The sequence below is a fragment of the Batrachochytrium dendrobatidis genome, assembly GCF_000203795.2.
Source record: "Batrachochytrium dendrobatidis JAM81 unplaced genomic scaffold BATDEscaffold_5, whole genome shotgun sequence".
Lineage (NCBI taxonomy): Eukaryota > Fungi > Chytridiomycota > Chytridiomycetes > Rhizophydiales > Batrachochytrium > Batrachochytrium dendrobatidis.
In genome coordinates this window covers 1,469,907-1,490,312 of record NW_006281103.1, presented here as the reverse complement: position 1 = coordinate 1,490,312, position 20,406 = coordinate 1,469,907, and the positions used below count along the sequence as shown (strand labels likewise).

Below are 20,406 nucleotides of genomic sequence, written 5' to 3'. Positions count from 1 at the left end.
TTGTATATCCCCTAATTCATAACGTCACCATCATTATTGACCCTTATGTTTCTATAACGACCCTACTTACTTTAACATTGTATTCATAGTTACCAATCATATGTAACTATATCCCATTATAACGACACAGCTAACAGCTGTAATCAATCCTATTGGCCAAGTTATCTCCGGGTACTATAGCCTATTATCAAATACTACCTGTTTGAGCCACAAGCCTCAAACAATCTTTTACTATAAGAACTAAGACACTTTCTTATTAAATAAACATCCTCTGAATATCCTCTGAATATCCTCTGAATCAATCATCTAAATATCATCTGACATAACTTCGTTATTATCTATTAAGTTCAACTCGTTATTCTGTTGACTTTAATTTGCGTGACTACTTCCTGATTATCATTCAAGATCTCTTCTGACCGATCTTTTCTACAGCGGCAGATTATATATTATTACCTTATACTTTACTAATTGAAAGACTCAGTCTCTTTCTCTATTTTTATCTCTATACTTCTTGCGCGATAATCAAAATCTTTAACAGGTTATGAGCCCAGCCGGAAGCCACGCAGTAAAGATCACAGACGGTCTATACATACCAAAACTACAAAACGCCGAAGTCGCGTTACACAGCTCATTCGGACAAAGAAAGCCACCAAGAGCATACTACAATAATCAGTCGCATTTCAAGGGCACTGATAACAAAGGAAATTACTCGAACGATTCTAATCAGGATGTTCACTACAATAATCAGCCACATCTCAGGGGCTTTACCAACGGAGATCACTCGAACGATTCTAATCAGAATGTTCAAAACTCCAATAATTCATCTTACTGGCCAAACGGCAAGAAGAAGATATTGTGTCGCAATTGTGGAAAACTTGGATCTCATTTAGCAAAAGACTGTCGAGCTCGGTCCTCAAATAACAGTCAATCAAACAGTAACTACGCATCTACGTCATGCGCTAATTTAAACGCTAATAATGATTTCTCGTTTCACAATACCACAACTTCACCAAAAACTGACTACTGCAGTATCAGCAGGAACAGTGTCAACGAGATCATCCTTGACTCGGGTGCTACCACTCATATGGTATGCAACAAGAACTGGCTGTCTAATACAGTACCGTTGCAAAATCACAGTGTCAAAGGTTCGATGAAAACGGCTACTAATGCCGAATGCAAAGGGTCGCTTCAACTCAAAGTCTGGAATGGAAAAGCCAGTCGCGTTATTACTATCAATAACGTGCTATATGTTCCTGGATTCGAGGTCAATCTAATCTCTCCAGGAAAACTAGCTGTTGAGTTCGGATGCTGGACTAAGCTCAATAAACAAGGAGCTGTCCTCTATACCAAGGACAATGTCGAGGTCTTACGTGCACACAAAGTCGGCACACTAGACATTATCAAATGCGAAATTCTCATTCCGAACAAACAAATTCACGCCTCCGTACGTAAATCAAGCCTAAGCGGTATCAAGAAACCAAAGGCAAATATAAAAGTCGTTGCAGAGTCTACGCAATTTATTTCTAATGAAGCAATCAACGCTTCAAGTCCCCGGATTCAGGAACTATCTCAACCCGATTCCGAAGTGGAAGACACACCACTTAAAAGTAAAACTCAGGGACCATATTATTATTACAAAAGGCAACCAGACTTTGATTACATGAACTCAAGTCTCGTTTCTGCCAATATATCTAACTCAACATTTCCATCGAATTGGAAACAAGCCATGACTGCCCCGGATGCAAATCTCTGGAAGATCGCAGCAGATAAAGAAACAGAATCAATGGCACCATTATTTACTCATAGCTACAATCTAGGCGGTGGTATTACACCGTCTGTACCTATTGTGATAAATAATGTGGTAAGTCCAGAAACACCAGAAATTCCAGAAATTCCATATCGCGCGAGTACGCTAACTGGAGGGGAATCAAAATCAGGTCGGCGACAGGCACCATTATTTACTCATAGCTACAATCTAGGCGGTGGTATTACACCGTCTGTACCTATTGTGATAAATAATGTGGTAAGTCCAAAAACATCAGAAACTCCAGGAAATCCAGATTGTGCAAGTACGCTAACTGGAGGGGAATCAAAATCAGGTCGGCGACAAGTACCAATAGTAGTACAGACTGCAAGAAATACAGCAAGAATGACTGTAGCAGATCGCGGGACCAATATTAAAACAAGCCATGGACGCATAACTCAGGAGGGGTTACTAGGGCGTGCCATCAGCAAAAATAAGGCTATAAAGACATCGCTAAATAAGTCGAGTCTGGCCGGTTATAGGAAACCGAACCGTAAATCGAGATCGAAGTCTCAAGGTTCGAGGAAAGAAGTTCAGGAACGTCCAGTTGACGTTATGAACAGGGACAGAGCCATGATGGCTGCTCCCATAAAATCGACGGTCACAGTTGAATATCCAGGAGCGATATCAGAGACTGCTGACGCGTCTGAGCCGAGCATTCAAGCTGCGGTGGAACAAAGAATGGTTGAGAATTTACCAACCACTACAAGTCAAAAGGAACACTATCTGAAAAATGTTCTCAAAAGATTTTACATGTTGGACTGCAAACCAGTTGCAACACCAATAGAATCTGGCACCAATTTGACTGCATCTCTCCCAACGGAACCAGTTACCGACGCTCCTTATCGCGAAGCAGTTGGAGCTTTGATGTACGCAATGGTTGCTACTCGACCAGATCTCGGCGCTGCCATCGGTCAAGTTTCCAGATTTATGCACCATCCAAACGATACACATTGGACTGCTGTTAAACGTATACTAAGATACGTAAAATACTCACTTAATTATTCTCTTACGCTAGGAGGGGATAACACCACTCTGGTAGGATACTGTGACGCAGACTGGGCAGGAGATGTAGACTCTCGGAAAAGCACCTCCGGATACACTTGCTTTCTAGGCAATAGCTGTATATCATGGAGATCTACTAAACAGACTTCTGTAGCTATCTCAACTATGGAAGCTGAATATGCAGCCGCTGTCACTGCCACTCAAGAATTATTATTTCTACGCAACATGCTTAATGAACTCGGATTCACTCAAGAAAGAGCTACGATACTCTACTCCGATTCACAATCAGCAATTGCCAACACGGAAAATCAAGCACCCAATCATGCTACAACTAAGCATATGGACGTCAAGCTTAAATTCCTACGCGACCAAGTCTCGCAAAAGAATATACTAGTCATGTATATTAGAACTCAAGATCAGATCGCGGACATCATGACAAAAGGTCTTCCAAGGATCGCCTTTGCCCAATTCTCAGATCTACTTGGACTGAGAGCCGTTCAAGGCGAGGAGGGGTGTTAAAGAAATCAGACCTTTGTTGAAGTAATCAAACTCTAACCGATTACGAACCGTTCAACTAATTAACTTACATCGGATATAATATCCAAGCAGGGTATTATTCAACTCTAACACAATGTAACACTAGTGTGTCACATTGTATATCCCCTAATTCATAACGTCACCATCATTATTGACCCTTATGTTTCTATAACGACCCTACTTACTTTAACATTGTATTCATAGTTACCAATCATATGTAACTATATCCCATTATAACGACACAGCTAACAGCTGTAATCAATCCTATTGGCCAAGTTATCTCCGGGTACTATAGCCTATTATCAAATACTACCTGTTTGAGCCACAAGCCTCAAACAATCTTTTACTATAAGAACTAAGACACTTTCTTATTAAATAAACATCCTCTGAATATCCTCTGAATATCCTCTGAATCAATCATCTAAATATCATCTGACATAACTTCGTTATTATCTATTAAGTTCAACTCGTTATTCTGTTGACTTTAATTTGCGTGACTACTTCCTGATTATCATTCAAGATCTCTTCTGACCGATCTTTTCTACAGCGGCAGATTATATATTATTACCTTATACTTTACTAATTGAAAGACTCAGTCTCTTTCTCTATTTTTATCTCTATACTTCTTGCGCGATAATCAAAATCTTTAACAATGTTCAGATTCCATTTGGATTGTTGGTCAGTACAACTCAATTGTTGCAAACCATCATTGCAATGTCATTCAGTCCTGATCAGTCAATTGTTGGATTTGTAAATGTGCCACAAACATGCTGAATCTGACATGTGAATGGTGATTGTTCCAATCAACAATTGGATTGGATTGATTGAAATATTGTCATTGATCACAATCACTGTTGACCAATACACTGTAATATACTCGATCATCAGTCGAGTCTGCATATATCAACCAGTTGCAACACGTCATAATCAATGTGGATTGTATTGTCCACCAATCGATCATGACAGCTAATCCATACCAATCATGTAGTCGATACAATCACCAACATATCGATGATTGTTGACTTGCGGTTACAACTCGTCAATTGCATCCAATGTTACAGGTGATGCACATCTGATTACTGCAAATCAACAACTTGTCAATCATATCATAGTGTGTATTACCAACGGACCATGCAATTACAAATCAATGTATACGTGATCAACATTTGATATTTGATGGTGATGAGCCAACCATGATTGATTGTATCATACAACTAATACAGTTGCATTGTCTGGTATGTATGATCGACCCAGTCATGTCAAACAGTAACTAATGTGTGTATATCAAGTTTGTGTTGCATGGACACATCAAGGTGTTTGATAACGAGTCCAACGTGATGATACAAACCCAATATTATATGAATATCCAAGTTGATGAATCAAGTCGAGGTTTGCAAAGTGTCAATGTCAGATCAATCAAACAAGTCAGTCAACCATTATATTGTGACTAGTGATGGCATGATTTGAATGTCAACGAGTTGGACAGTCGATAATATGGGTGATTGTGATTTGGTCAAACCGCAACACTTGCATACCACTGAGTCGGTTTGATGTGCGTGGTGTAAGCAATATGCATAAACTCGTTGATATCATGGACTATAACCAATATACACCACACATATACAGTGGTAAACACCAACGTGTGATGTATCCAGTGATCGTATACTGGTCGATTGGTGCAATATGATCATGTCACATACTATTGTATTGGTGGCAATGTGTTGTTGAACAGATGAGATTTTGAGTGTTTGCAACATAAATGAAGTGGATGTACAACATTGCTTGTGCCGTCATGTAATGATATCGCCTAGAATATATTGTGTAGCGACATCATAGTGCGGCAAGTATACTCTAGTCGCTAACCCTGATATCAGGGTTTAAATCAAGCAACGGACGATTGTATAAAGGGAGATCCCTTTAAAGTTATATTGACATTTATAGCAGTAAATCAATGCTAACCCCGACAACACAAATCCCTTAGGACGGTCATTCAAGGAATATGCTTTTAATATTATCAATCTAATAATGTATACAAATATGTCACCAAACTATCGTGTTGAATCACATTCATTACAACTTGCCTAACCAAACCAATACAATGAAATTCTCAATTGCCGTACTGTCATCAATCCTTGCTATCTGTTCGGTCACAATTGCCAATCCAGTTGATCCCAGTTCGACCATGAGTTCTGCAGCTAGCACTCCAACAGCCTCTACAAGCGCAACTTCAACTGATGGACCCACTTCTTCAGTTTTTAGCCCAAACAACGCTGGCTGTGATTCATTTGATCAGGAAGGAATCGATCTGATCGAAGCATATGCAAACATTAAAATGGTGCTCGACACTGAACATAAAAAATCCGACCAAAAAGAATCCGATGCTGGAGAATATACAAAGCTGATTGATAAGAAAATGAAAAAACTCGAACTCCTGGAACAAAAAGCTCAAGAAAGCAATGAAGCTGTAGATTATACTACAAAGATTTCTCAAGTTAAATCTGAAACTGAAGCTTACCGTGCAATTCTTAAAACACTCAAAGATGAGTTGAATACATTATATCATGAGTATCTTGAATGGCATGGGGAATGGCGTAAACTACGAGTGGCGCTTTATGATTACCTCAAAAAACATGATTCGACTGGAGAAATGGCTGGTGATACCCCACTCCTGAAATCAATTCCCGAATTTATGCAATGCTTTGTTAAATTCTACAACGGCCCACCAGATTTATTGCAATAATCTGAGCATGGTGCAGTTGCTCAAGATTCTGGTGCTGAACAACAAACTCTTCAACCATAGACTCGTCGCATTTCTGAATCTGGACATCAACTATCGACAGCATTATCTACAACATACTACAATACAGCCGTATTATATGTTGGTTTACTCTGTTGTTTGTCTTGCGTTCAATCTCGTTCATTCAATAAACATCTTTCATTACCAAACAACAATGTATTATACTAATGGCTTGATCATATTACACCAATCACTACCATACATTGAATTGGTCAGATGGACTCATCAAAAACATATATTTGTGGTTGATCAACATTGTGACATTCAAAATACACTGGTGAAACAGCTGATCTTGTGTAACAGCAGCCAATACAACTAGGTTTACTAATCATGTTCAACATCACTGTTTATTTTAGACTTGCAGTCGATTCACAGCTATCACCAGTGTTTGTATCAGTGTCGATTCCAATATACTTGTAGCAATACGGACAATAGTACTGTTTCTTTCCATATCAAGCGTGCCGTATATTTCGATAAGCTTTTGAAGTTCCAGCACTCGGATTTTTACTCGAATAATCTTGTTTCTGTTACTTTGAATTCAATTTAAACACAGTACTGCCATTTACATTGTAATCAAGCATGTATTTGTATATACTATAGCCATATTGCAAGTCAATACAAGCAACATTGTTGGATTCAGTATCATGATTGATGTACATGTCGATCAATATGATACAACCGAATGTAAAGCAATGACATATGCACAACCAATGGCAATATGTGCTACACAAGTACCAATAGTCTGGCATTCATTTCATGATACTCTATGATATTTGACAATTAGCACTGTATATTTAGATGTGCAATATGGTATACTGCTGCAAGTATCATGATGATCTACGCTGATTAGCTTTTCAAACATCAACTTGACATTTTTCCAACCAACAACCATTCACTTGCGCATTAATTGGTCTTGGCAACTCTGTTATTTCTATATCATACGATTAGTATCTAAACTACAGCATAACATATGTAACAAATTCAGCCATGACATATCAAGTATTACATCACAATACATGTAGTCATTGACTTGAGATCTGCAGCTTTGTACAATACACCAATAATTGAAATGACGATCGCAACCATTTCATATCAACATGATCAATTGTAATACAACAACATAATGACATTCATTAGCAGCTGTCATGTCTACCACATGCATGGTACTGTTCATTACACATGAATATAAGCCAAATTTGCAGGTGAATCCATTGCACCATCGACCACTGCTTTTGCAACAGTCAAAAATGCAACATCATCTTGCAATGGTCCAATATGTCTGACTGGTCATTGAAATGGCTACTGTCATGACTGCAATATATTTTGATAGCCAAGATTGAATTGGTATTGACCATTTCAATTATACAGCTCATATTTGGAATCAAGCAATTGATGCATTACCAGTTTAAAATTTTGTCGAGATTGCTTGTAATTGCTTGTAATTCAAGACTCGTTTGCTCGATACTTTCATTTACCATATTATTTCATTGCCCATAATTAATGTTGGGCATTTATCCGATCTATAAACTGATGATAGCTGTAGTCAATTGACATGTCAGTTTACCATCTCCTGCTTTTGCTTATCAAATCATAAATCTAGCCATTGTGATGTTTAAATGAACAAAGCATATTGCAATTATTCCATTTACCACATGACCAAGTCTGTTGCTGCATCATGTGATTGAGTTGGTGTCGATACCTGAAACCATTCGGATTAAAAATATCATTTATAATACGACAAATTTGATGTATAAGCATGCATGCCATTAGTTCAAGTCATTCAGATTCTGATCATATATTCACTTTTTGAATACACAAAGCTGATTCATGCTCGACGAGTCTTGTCTAAACACGTACAAGGCATACATACAGTCAATGCAGACCGAACCTGTCTGTAGTGTGATAAACGGTTCATGTATATGCCAAGCGTCCAGATTTGACAACATGAAACAAGCTGATTGAAAAGTTGCATAGTAGTCTAGCACCATCTCAATCTGAAATCAAGTTGGTGTCAATATCCGCAAATTTACGGTGCACGCGAATTGCACATGATAGCATGGCTTAGATTCAAAATCAAATTTGTAGCTTGCAAATGGCTAGTGAATATCAACGGGTATTAGCCCTACGCTATATAGTGCATGTTTCTTGAACTCACATTCACGCAATTGTCAGAATCAAAATCAACGCAATAATGAACCCGCTTCACATGCATAGTTTGAATATGGATTTATAAACACATGCGCTTGTTATTCATCCATGTGTGTTTTTTTAATTAGCACATGAATATTTAGTAAACTCGACACTGTAAATGTGTTGTGATTTAAAATATAAAGCGACATGGAACGACATACAATCAGTTCCATCAATACATATCATTGTAACAGTTTGATCTTATACTTGCTACATATATACTATAGATATTGAAAATACTTTAAAATGTTCATTTCTACTGTTTCTCTCGTTCTTGCTCTTGCCACCTCTGCAATTTTTGCTGCTCCAACCATTCCATCCACACAAGATGCCTCTGACAGTCTTCCATTCTACTTTCCCAAATCCACTTACCAGCAGATTCCCTATGATCACTCATCCAGCCTCATGACTCCATCCAATACTGACTCTGTCAAAATTGGCACTGCGTATCTCTGTGACAAACTCAATCTCTCATCTAACGAGTTCAAGGTTTACAATAGCTTTACAGACAGTGCTGGTGTAACTCACGTATATGGTGCACATCTAGTTAATGGCGCACCTGTATCCAATCACCAAGCCGCAGTCCATATCCAAGACGGCCAGATCATCTCATATTCGACTTCGTTTGGTACTGAAAGCCATTTTGCCAAAAGTGAGCTTTCAGTCGCAGAACCCAAAGCCAAACTGACGTTTGAGCAGGTTGCTGATACTGTATCCAAAGCCAAGGGTCTGCCAGTTTACTCTGAGTTTAAACATGAGCTCGAGTATGTCCAACAGGCTGATGGCACGCTTGTGTATGCTTACAAGTTCCAGCTTCGCGACAAGGATATTACTTCTTGGATTCAAGTTTGGGCCGATGTCAACACGGGTACGGTATTTCGGGTTCAGATATTGATTTTTGTGGAATCAGCACTAATCTGAATGTAAATGGATTGATATTAGGCAAACTGATTCAGGCTGTTGATTTTGGTCATCGTGCAACATACAAGGCTATTCCACTTCCTCGTCTCAGTCCCAATGATGGATTCTCCAACGTCAAAGATCCAGAATACAAAGCATCGTCGCCTAATGGATGGACTGATGGAACTGTCACTGAGGGTAACAATGTTAATGCCGAATACTATGGAGGAGAACTGCCAGTTACAGGAACCGGCGTAAAGGGTGTATTTGACACCAAGTTCAACCCCACTGCTGAGCCCAAAGATCCAGACAACATTCAGGCAGCAGCAGTCAATCTGTTTTATCTTGCTAACCTGATGCACGACATCACATACCAGTATGGTTTCAACGAGGCTGCAGGTAATTTCCAAAAGGACAACTTTGGAAAAGGTGGTGAGGGTAACGATCCAGTCAACATCGATATTCTAAACACTTCAGGCACCAACAATGCCATCTTCTTTTCTCCTGCTGATGGTCAACCTGGCACAATGAGAATGTTCCGATTTACCTATACCAAGCCCAACCGTAACGGTGCTTTTGACAACCAAGTTCCTTTGCACGAGTATGGACACGGTGTTTCAGGTCGTTTGACTGGTGGAGCAGCAGCATCCAATTGTCTGGTTGGAGGTGAAGCTGGCGGTATGAACGAAGGCTGGTCCGACATGTTCTACATGATCGTAACTGCCACGCAATCACAGAATTCCAAAACACCGATTCACTTTGGTAGCTATGCTATCAACAATGCCAATGGTGCTCGTTCCCATCCTTATACTACTGACATGAAAGTCAATCCTTTGACTTATTCCGATCTCAAGACCCGCCAAGAAGTTCATGCTGCTGGTGAAGTGTGGGTTTCTATGCTTTGGGAAGTCTACTGGAACTTGGTCACCAAGAACGGATTCTCCACCAATCTCTACGATGCCAAGGGCAAGTCTGGTAACATTATTGCCATGCAGAATATGATTGGTGGATTTATGCTCCAGCCATGCAATCCCAGTCTCCTTGATGCTCGTGATGCCTATATTGCATCTGATGTTGCTCGCTACAAAGGTGCCAACAAATGCGAGATCTGGAAAGGATTCGCCAAACGCGGTCTGGGAGTCAAGGCTGCCAAGTTCAACAACGACTTTTCCGTTCCTACTGAATGTGGTGGTGATTCATCCTCTAGCAGCGTACCTGCTGATACTACTACAGAAGCTGCTACTACTACAGAAGCTACTACTACCACAAGATTCACAACTACCACAAGAGCTACCACTACTGCAAGACCTACAACTACGAGGACTACTACCACCACAAAGAGATTCACCACCACTCGTGGCCCCAAACCTACTTCTGGATGCACTCACATGGACATTTGCTGCATTTATATTGGAAAAAGCTGTGATCAAAACTAGATATTTGAATCAAGTATATTGATTTGATTGTTTTTACAATATAATAAATGAAAATCTATTACAACAATGTATAAAAGTGTTGTACTAGTGATGATTGTGAGATATATAAACTAATCACAAAAGCTTGTTTCACTTTTGTATAAAACCAAATGAATACTCAACCACATCCTGATAGCTATACTCATTGAGTCATTTGCTGTAATGTCTTGACAAGTTACAAATATTCAATTATGCGTTATTTTTCTAGTCTTTGAGTATCATGCACACAGAAACGGTATGTTTGCTAGCAGAATAATAAAATCAAAAGTCAACTATTGATCACGTGGTAATATGATGAGTTTAAAATCGCGTTGAATAAAGTTTGAACAAAATCAGAATTCCAAGTTTGAAATGCCGCTTGGATTTAAACTAACATCAAAGAAGGGAAAGGGAAAGGAGCAGAGTACTGCAGAGGATAGTATTGAGACTGGGATTGAACCAGAGACTACAGGAATTACAGGAATCGAAACAGAAATTACAGGAATTGAAACAGAAACTGCTAAAATCGACCAGATTAAACCTCAATCCGACTGTAATACTCCTAAACTACCTTTACAACCAGAAACTAATACACTTTCTACTCATCAATCCAATACGAAATTGACCACTTCTAAACTCAAACGTCGCCACCAGCAACGATCAGCTAAAGATCACAGTCCCAGTGCCACTGCCGTCATGACCCCTTCGAGTATGCTCAGAGAGCCTGGCTTTGATACTGACTATGAGGACAGTACTATTAAAGACTATCGTGCTCACACTCAACGGCCTGTTGATGCTTCCTATAGTAAAACTATTAACGAATCAGACTCTTGTTCCGCATCAGAAGATTTGGATTTTGAAAATCAGGACACCGTTCAAGACGGCCAGCTTACAGATGGAGATGACTTGAACAATGAGCATTTAGAGACTAGCTATGATGATGAAAACGAGGAAACAACTGTCAGGGATGTTCAAGAGGTTTGTGATCAAAGGCTTTGCATTCTTGTGGTTTCATGTAACCAGCGAGTTGTCATGAATGATTTAAATATAATCCATGATGTGGACCAATCCCAAGTGACAACTTGCCATATTAATTCCATTCATTCTTCTATGTGTATTGACACACTTGATTCCATTCATCTAACCTTTGCCATTAATTTTCTACTGTAATCAGGCAATCAATATTAGTCATCCATTCGGTTTGAAAATCTGGAAACCTGCACTTTACCCAAAATCTCGCAGCATCGATTACAAATCATACGAAGCGCTTCATTCTGTTCCTGGCTCGGTTTCATCTCGTTTTCTTTATCTGTCACCTGATAATCTTTGTTGGACACTGTTATTTGGCTGGTGGATTGCCTTGATCTATGTCATAGTCGCCATTGGAATACTGGGCCCTATATGCTTGATTGGTTATTTAGGTTATGGAGTATGTTGGGTCTTTGGATACCGACGTCCCAATGCAAATGCATCTATTCGCCATACTCAAAAACCTTCCATCTTTTTTATTTTTCCACGCATGTTTTTAGAACTGGCTCGTCTCAGTGATTATGCATTGGTAAGCTTTATTTACAAGTGTAAAAACTATGGTTTTACATGTTTCATTTTTTGAATCAAACCTGACATTTATTATAGGTGTTACTAAATCTAGCAGACTACATGTTTTGGCCATTTGGCAAGTTTATTGCAAAGAAAAAGGGTTATCATATGGTTTTTGAACAAGTCGTGGATAATGCTGCTACCATGGACTCGAATCCAATCCCTCATCCTGCCCAAGAATACGTAGGCATTGACATCAATGATCCATTACAATCATCTAATCATGGTGCTCGTAGTGTTCAAGCCGATGGCTCATACTATGTCAATGGGCATTTGGAAGGAGGTGAACTACAAGATCTACTAACAGAGTTTTCTCTTGGTGTTGGTCGTCACGATCACTACTCTTGGCCATCTTGGGTTCCTTGTTTTGTCAGACGTACTTGGAATGCTGGATTTTCTGGATTTACATTTTACGTTGTGGCTCTCTTGATTATCGCACCTGTTCATTTGATTGTCAGCGCTATTTGCTTTTTCTTCATCTTTCCTGTTCCCATGGCAAGACTTACCTATGTGTTGCTTCGTCATCTACTGCGTCATCCGCTACAGCTTTCATCCCATTATGCTAGCGAATATCAACCTGGACAGAATGAATTCTGCCAAGATACTTCCAATCCAGCATCTACTGACGCTCAGAATGCCGATGAAAAGCTACAGCAAAACACTGCTGCCAATGCAGTTAGTTTTACCTCGGGTTTAGATGGCGAATCTTCATCAGCAGGGACTCCTTTGCCTGTTCGCAATACAGCACGTTCATATTCAAGACCTCGTCCAAAAAGCGTCTTCTTTTGGCGTCCAGTAAGCACTAATGAAACGGATCCTCTGCCATCATCGCATTTTGAATCCAACCTGGAATCCCATGAATCATCTGCTCATGGAAATATACACGCTCAAAACTCGAATCATCCAAACACTCCCGCTCATGCAACAGCCGATATTGCACCTACGCGCCGAACTCAGCGATTCTACCTTCCTGAAAGCAACTCGATATTTTCATCCATGTCATCTTCCATTCCTTTACTAGACAGCGAATATGAAATTGTGCTGTGCACTTATCACTCAATGGGATTTGCTTATTACAAGTACACGGTGGATGGCACAAACATCATCTTTATCAACTTGCTCTTCATGATTGCATTTACATTGTTTGACTTTTATGTCATTGGCCCAAGCAATGGATACACTGGCATTGCTGGTCATGGTCCAATCTTTGTGTTTGCGTTACTGAGTGTGATCCCACTTGCATACTTTATTGGCATGGCAGTCTCTAGCATTACTGCCCACACGGGATCTGTAGCAATTGGTTCGGTCATTAATGCTACCTTTGGCAGTATTATTGAAATTATTCTATACATCATTGCATTGATGGAAGGAAAAAACCAGCTGGTTGAAGGGTCGATCATTGGTTCCTTTTTAGCTGGCTTGCTTGCACTTCCTGGTGTTGCCATGTTTTCTGGTGGATTGGTTCGTAAAGAACAGCGATTCAATGCAAAAAGTGCTGGTGTTACTAGCACTATGATGGTGGTTGCCGTAATTGGAGTATTTACACCCACTCTATTTCAGACCATTTATGGGTCAGTCCAGATCTACTGCTCCGACTGTCATGTTCGAGGCTCTAATCTTGCCCAAACCATTGTGACAATGGCATCTGATTCTACAAACTCAAGTTGCAGACAATGCTCAATCAGCAAGGTTCCTCCATCCAGAGACCACGTTTATCTCACGTCGACAAAACCACTCATGTATTTCTGTGCGATTGTTTTGGTTCTTACCTATGCGGTTGGACTTTGGTTTTCTCTTGGAACTCATGCAAGTAAAATTTATCCAAAAAAGAAACCAAAGACTACTCCTCGCATTACAATCCCAGATGGTCTTGTGCAAATGTTTTCCCGGCGCACTTCTGCATCGGGGATTCTTTCTCCTCGTCCTCTTTCTATTGGACCATCGCAGCTTCCAATCGATCATAGTATTGGTTCTCCAGCCCTGCCTTTGCAATCGTCCACTCATGCTATGGGTGGTAATACAAATGCCAACCCACTGACTGCATCTACACTTCTCCAACAGCGTCGTCCAGACTCATCTTCTCCAAATTACTCACCAGCCACTAGAGCAAAACTTCGACGTCGTGCTCTTCAAGATGCCAATTTGGGCTCACCCAATTCTCGACCCCATTCAGTCGCAGGCCCAACGATAACACAACTGTTGCATGCATCAAACTTGACAACCGACCTACATCATGGCACTTCCAGTCCTCGACAACGCGTTGCCGCCTTACCTCATCGCCCATCAGGTGGTCGCGATGATGCTTCTTCTGCTCGATCTGAATCTGATGAATCCGATCAAGAAGGTGGTCATGACAATCCTGGTTGGAGTTCTTTTAAATCAGCATTGGTACTGCTTGCATGCACTGTTCTTTACTCGATCATTGCAGAAGTTTTGATTGATTCAATCGACTTTGTTTTAGAAACGTTTCCTATGGATGAAAAAACATTGGGATTGACTATTTTTGCCATTGTTCCCACCATCACCGAGTTTTACAATGCTATTGCGTTTGCAGTGAATGGAAACATTGTACTGTCGTTGGAAATTGGGTCGGCGTATGCCATACAAGTTGCTTTGTTGCAAATTCCGGCTTTGGTAGCCTTTTCTGCCGTGTGGGAATGGTATGGTCATTCTCAATCTTTTGTAGAATCAGTGCCTAGCATGATATCCTTGAATACCATGCCTAGTCCAATTGCATCTGCCAGCATCAATTCGGCTGTCTTGTCAGAAACCAAACTGCCATTCAGATATGTTGGAAAAGCCATTCATGCTGTATTTGAAATGGTCATGCACCTGTTTAATGCAGCTATGGGTGAACCTTCTCTACTGAAACGATCAGCCATGGACACGGCGTCTTTATCTGGATCATTAAATAGTGGTCATGGCGAAGGTGTCGAATCGCAAAACTTTACTCTTGTTTTTCCCAACTGGGATTTTTACTCGGTCATGTTTGCCATGTTTCTCTTGACCTATATCTACATTGAAGGCAAGAGCAACTATTTCAAGGGAGCTATTTTATTATTGAGTTATTCGATGCTGATGGCAGCGTTTTTCTTTGTCCCAAAAGGCATGGATGGACTACTCTTTGGTATTTGAATTGGGTTAAACAGTGTTGGAATGGGTTGATTGTATTCAACAAGATTATTTTATAAACATTTTTATTCTGGCAGTAGTTTAACTTTTGGTTTCTATTCAAAGTGATGGGATTAAATTATATAATTGGAGATGATCGCGCATGATGAAATACAGTGGTCTGTACAACCCCTGACATGTCTTTTGCACACCATACATTCTAATCTTGACTTTAGAAACCAAACACACTACAAAAGAGTAAATGCAAACATTGAGCAATTTATTGATATTAAGCACAATCATAGCAGTGGGTGAAAATAAACTGCTGGTGTTGAGTGGAAAAAGATGGTCTAGGTTGAAATGTAAATCTTTGCAAAGTGCTGAATTTCCTGTGGATGCAAGATGGCCATCAATTTCTAATAAATAGTATGCAACAAGATAAGACTAGTTGGATATTTGTCTGATTGCAAGTGAGATGTTTTTCCAGTTAAATCGCTTGCGGTTATGGGATTGAATGTGAGAATCCAGTGCATTATTTCCTATAGGAATAGGAACAATGTCAGATTGGTGTACCAGTTCCACCGCATGAAGCACCAACTCATCAGGAGATAGAACGGGAATAGGTGTTGTGGTTGAGGTATACTTTTTAAACCAAATCCACGGTTCGTAGAGTATGGTGTGGGTAGATTGTTCGTAGATTCTATACCAATGTGCAGCCAGTGGTTTGTTTTTCTTTACCCCTGATCCGTGTAGATACAAGAATCCAAGATGTTGTTGAGCATCTGGATCACCCAATTCAGCAGCAACCTTGATCAACTCAAAAGCGGTTTTTTTAGATCGACGAATACCCCATCCATACAGATATGCGATTCCGATTTCGCGAACACATAGGGAAAGCATGGCATGGAGTGGAGTGGAGGCCATTAGCGAGACTATATTTTTACGACGCTCAATGGTACCTGATTTGGATATGCGCATAGCAGAGAGAGCATAATCTGGAAGGGAGAGAGAAGAGCGTGGATGGGTCGCAGTGAGATGGACAGCAGATCCTCGCATTGATACTGAAGAAGCATCACTATAAATATTTCCAATGCCAGTATTCTGACTGGTTAAACGGTTTGAAATAGTATGTAGCGATTCTACTGAATAACTGTCGAGGATAATCGCACCATCGCGCATAGCAGCAATCGTCTTGTCTACTGCTGTACGATAATATCTCAATCCCAGAGATTCCACCTGGACGCAACCCCAGCCATGAGAATGAGACATGCCAGCCAAAAACAATCCGACTGGATCCCCTTGTGTAGCTGAAATCTCGAGGTATTGCAATGCAGCACTCAACTCCTCTTTTTCGAACCAGTAGGCAGCTGCCTCCAATGGCTCAGGGTTGGGATAAACACTGGTAGGCACTGGTTGTAGTGGGGATAGGGTTGCTGGTACGGATGCTTTTGAGCATCCAAACAGCCGACAGAGTGATTTAGGAATAAACTTGTGATGCTTTGAATGCTTACTGGGCGGAGCAATATCCTATTATCATGTATACGCATCAATACTCGACATGAATCTCGCCATCAACACCATGTAGATTCAAGCACCTTCATCACTGTACCTGAACAAACAAGTCTCTTTGAACAACGCATTCGTTTTCCTTATTGTTATCTGGCTGTTTTAAAACAACCAATGCATTCTTGGCGACTGCTGCTTGACTTTGATCATCCTGATGCGACGCTTGGTCTGGAGAATCTGGAGAATCTGGTTTTGGTAGTCTTGGTTCTAATCCCTTGTATGAATAGGATTGTATGCTTTCCACTGTTTTAATGCATGGACCACTTTTTGAGCTGCTACTCAGATGTGTAGATTCAATACTACTCGCCTGGTTGTTGGGAAAAGAATGGTCTGGAACAGAATGGGGTAGTAAACTGGCCATAGTGTCAGGGTAAATCGACGACTTATTGATGTGTTTCTGTTGAAAAAGATATTTAATACTAAAGCTGATTCTATTCTGTTTAGTAATGGTTGGATAACTGAAACAGTCGGGTTGTGCCTTCATGTGTGACTTGATTTTAAGCTAAAAATAGTGACAATAAGAATGAGAACAGATGGAAAATATATGTGTGGTTATACAGAAAACTCGACTTTATGATTTGGAAACAGTTGACATCAGACTGCTGTTGCTGTATTTTAAAAGCGTGAATTATGCATTTGTAAAATTACACGATTGTTTTGGTTTAGCACACAGATTCTATGTGGAAATGCTAAAGCTTGTGTCAAAACAAGATCAACACCGAGCTCAGCAAGCTTAGCAAGCTCAGCAGTCATTGAAATTAATGAGTGTTGTCACATAGCTCATTGAAAGAGACAACATGTAATAGCACAAGTGATTAAACACAAGTGATTTAGCAAACTGGTCGTGATACAAGAAACACGAGCAATGAATATTTCTGTCATTTGAATCGGCAGACAATCCGTCAATGTTTACAAAAAAAGCAACTACAAAAGTGTGAATTTTATGCAAACATTCAATTAAACAGTCAAATCTTTGTTCTGTTCTCATTCTCTTTGTCACTGTGAAATGTCAAGACGCGTCAACCAACTTGTGCTGGTTTTTACGATGCAATTCAACTTTCATCATGCTTCATTTGCTAGTTCATTTCATGCATTTGAATTCAGCTGAAAAAAAGCACTTTCTGACTTGTACCAATGCTTGTCAGTTTCAATTAGCATTCGATCTTATTGAAATATGTACTAGCAACAGTTTAAAAACCAGTTATTTTAAATGAATCATTCCAACAATTTAAATCAATTTAAAACGCAGATTAACACATTCTAGTAATGAATTGTATTTATTATTGTATTCACGCAGATGGAATGCTAAATAAAAGTGTAAATGACCAATCTTGTGACATGAATGACAATCTATTAATCAAGAGTGTTTATGACCAAAGCAAGATCCTGTTGTATGGAAAAGCGTCATTTTATATGAAATATAATTGTAAATGAATGCAATCTACATTCCTTGAATTTGAACAGACAGTTGGAAGATGGATTATGAAGAAGTTGTTGAAGAAGAGTTTCAAGTGGATAGTACAGCTTCTTATGGACAGCATTTGATAGACACACAAGTAAGCACTAGTCCAAATGCAACACAAGACCTTCATCTTGTGCCCAACAGTCCTTCAAAAAACTCCAATTATCCGGAAAGTCCATCAAAACAGTCTGTTCAGCCTGTAAGCAACGATGATACCAAAAAACCTCCGTCTATTGCCAAAGATCTGTCTGCCTTTACTGCATATTTAGTAGACCTTCTTGTTCAAATTCCCATGCTTTCAGAGGACCAACTTGCTCACTGGATGAAGTATAAACTCAAGGTGTGTTGGCATGATTGTTCTGTTGCTGTATGTTCAATCTAACATTGTATAAATTATAGCCATTGTGTGTTGTCGACTCTCACAACTTTTTGTTCATTCAAGCACTGCTCAAACAACTGTCAAATGAATGGCATGATGGTATTCATATTGGATTTCCAATCAATCGCATTTTAGAAGAGTTGCAAACCCTAGCAGCTTCTAATCAAGAGTTGAGTGCATTGTGTTTTATAATCACTATTATTTCAAGTACTATTTTACATGAATCCGACTGCAATCAGATCAGTCGGCTTATTATTGGCATCGGAGCCTTGTATATATCTTAATATCATTCCATTAATCATGCTATATTTTGGATTATTCAGGGCTCAAATGCTGTCGGATATTGTCAAATATTCTGATGATCTGCCTCTAGATGTGGTTACATCATTAATTAGCATACATGCTCTTGGAAAACCTACAGCAGGTGACATCATCAAACTACACAGAGCTTACAAAGGATTGACTCCACCACCAGTGGAATTATTGCGCTCATTTACCATCATGAACGCACTGATAGCTGATTGCTTTATTCCGGGTCGATCCAACAATTACCGCCAAGAAAAACTATGGCTTCTGGCATACGCATCAGCAACCATCGTTTCAAGTCCAGACCCAACCATTGTAGATACAAAAGCCGTGATTCCGTTGTATGAACAGCTCGAGGCATTTGATGGTGTACTGATTCGTGTTACATCCATGGCTCAGATGCAAGATCAATTGGTTAAATTCTTTTCTGCAATTGATGAACCTGTTCTTTCAATGGGGCTGCTGCATTGGATCAAGCAACGATTGTTTGATCCCGACTTTTACGAATGGATCTCATTTACTCTTGGTGACGCTCCACCCATTTTTTATATTCTCGACGAGGTAATGATTGAATTTTGTTTTCTAGTAAACTTGAATAGTCTGCATACTGATTTTTATATAAAAATAGATGGCAATTCGAAATCCTGAGCAACGATCACATGTGTTTTCAGTGTGGAAGATGCTTTTTGAGCACGAGTATCAAAAGATTACTCCACTTGTAGCAGTACGTTGTAGATTCAATCTGATGAAATACACATTCCATTTGTCTAACAATAAGCTATTTTTCAGATTCAATTTCGTGAGAGATTTCTTGACCATTTTATTCTACTGATCAAAACTGGCTTTGTGCTGCCCATATTCACCTACTTGACATCCAATGCGCACCAAATTGATGATTCGCTTCTGTTGTATTTTTTAAATACTGTAAGTTGAATCAGAATATACCTTTTATTTGATACTACATGTACTAATAATACAACATGACACTAGCTGCTTTCGCAAATTGATACTCCACATGACCCCACTCATGTTTGGATGATTATTGATCTGTTGGATCACATTTCCTCAACATCTCAGCATGATCAAACAGCCATTCAGCAATTTCTTGGCAAGTCCATGCATCACTCAATATACTGCTTACTGTTGGAATAGTTTGAAAAAACACTAACTTGATATTTGGTAAAACGTAATACAGAACATGCAATTAAGCTGGACATATTACCAGACGAGCAATTATCTAAAGCCAAAGAAATTCTTGAATGCCTTTAAACCAAAATGAACAAGTTTGAGAATTGG

The 20,406-nt window shown here is 39.6% G+C and overlaps 6 protein-coding genes across 6 annotated transcripts; 5 read left to right on the top strand and 1 right to left on the bottom strand.

The window, feature by feature from the left end:
- Positions 1-1,726: 1,726 nt before the first annotated feature.
- BATDEDRAFT_24751 (uncharacterized protein) lies at positions 1,727-3,705 on the top strand (the record flags this gene model as incomplete). Its single annotated transcript, XM_006678467.1, has 2 exons — positions 1,727-2,404; positions 3,592-3,705. The coding sequence occupies 2 exons, from the start codon at positions 1,727-1,729 to the stop codon at positions 3,703-3,705; spliced, it is 792 nt and encodes a 263-aa protein (XP_006678530.1).
- A 1,739-nt stretch (positions 3,706-5,444) lies between these two features.
- Positions 5,445-6,086, top strand: BATDEDRAFT_24750 (uncharacterized protein; the record flags this gene model as incomplete). The annotated part of the gene is made up of 1 exon (XM_006678466.1): positions 5,445-6,086. One exon carries the CDS (start codon positions 5,445-5,447, stop codon positions 6,084-6,086), a length of 642 nt encoding a protein of 213 aa, XP_006678529.1.
- A 3,452-nt stretch (positions 6,087-9,538) lies between these two features.
- BATDEDRAFT_1480 (uncharacterized protein) lies at positions 9,539-10,381 on the top strand (the record flags this gene model as incomplete). Its single annotated transcript, XM_006678234.1, has 1 exon — positions 9,539-10,381. A coding segment is annotated over one exon (843 nt), but the record flags the coding sequence as incomplete, so codon positions are not given.
- Positions 10,382-11,858: 1,477 nt separating this feature from the next.
- BATDEDRAFT_11206 (uncharacterized protein) lies at positions 11,859-15,421 on the top strand (the record flags this gene model as incomplete). The annotated part of the gene is made up of 6 exons (XM_006678295.1): positions 11,859-12,125; positions 12,323-12,818; positions 13,005-13,052; positions 13,308-14,096; positions 14,574-14,946; positions 15,202-15,421. Coding segments are annotated over 6 exons (2,193 nt in total), but the record flags the coding sequence as incomplete, so codon positions are not given.
- A 420-nt stretch (positions 15,422-15,841) lies between these two features.
- BATDEDRAFT_24747 (uncharacterized protein) lies at positions 15,842-17,716 on the bottom strand (the record flags this gene model as incomplete). The annotated part of the gene is made up of 3 exons (XM_006678465.1): positions 15,842-16,924; positions 17,007-17,177; positions 17,612-17,716. The coding sequence occupies 3 exons, from the start codon at positions 17,714-17,716 to the stop codon at positions 15,842-15,844; spliced, it is 1,359 nt and encodes a 452-aa protein (XP_006678528.1).
- A 722-nt stretch (positions 17,717-18,438) lies between these two features.
- Positions 18,439-20,406, top strand: BATDEDRAFT_88143 (uncharacterized protein; the record flags this gene model as incomplete). Its single annotated transcript, XM_006678745.1, has 7 exons — positions 18,439-18,765; positions 18,825-18,973; positions 19,128-19,671; positions 19,739-19,834; positions 19,900-20,034; positions 20,101-20,218; positions 20,306-20,406. The coding sequence occupies 7 exons, from the start codon at positions 18,439-18,441 to the stop codon at positions 20,377-20,379; spliced, it is 1,443 nt and encodes a 480-aa protein (XP_006678808.1). The 3' UTR covers positions 20,380-20,406.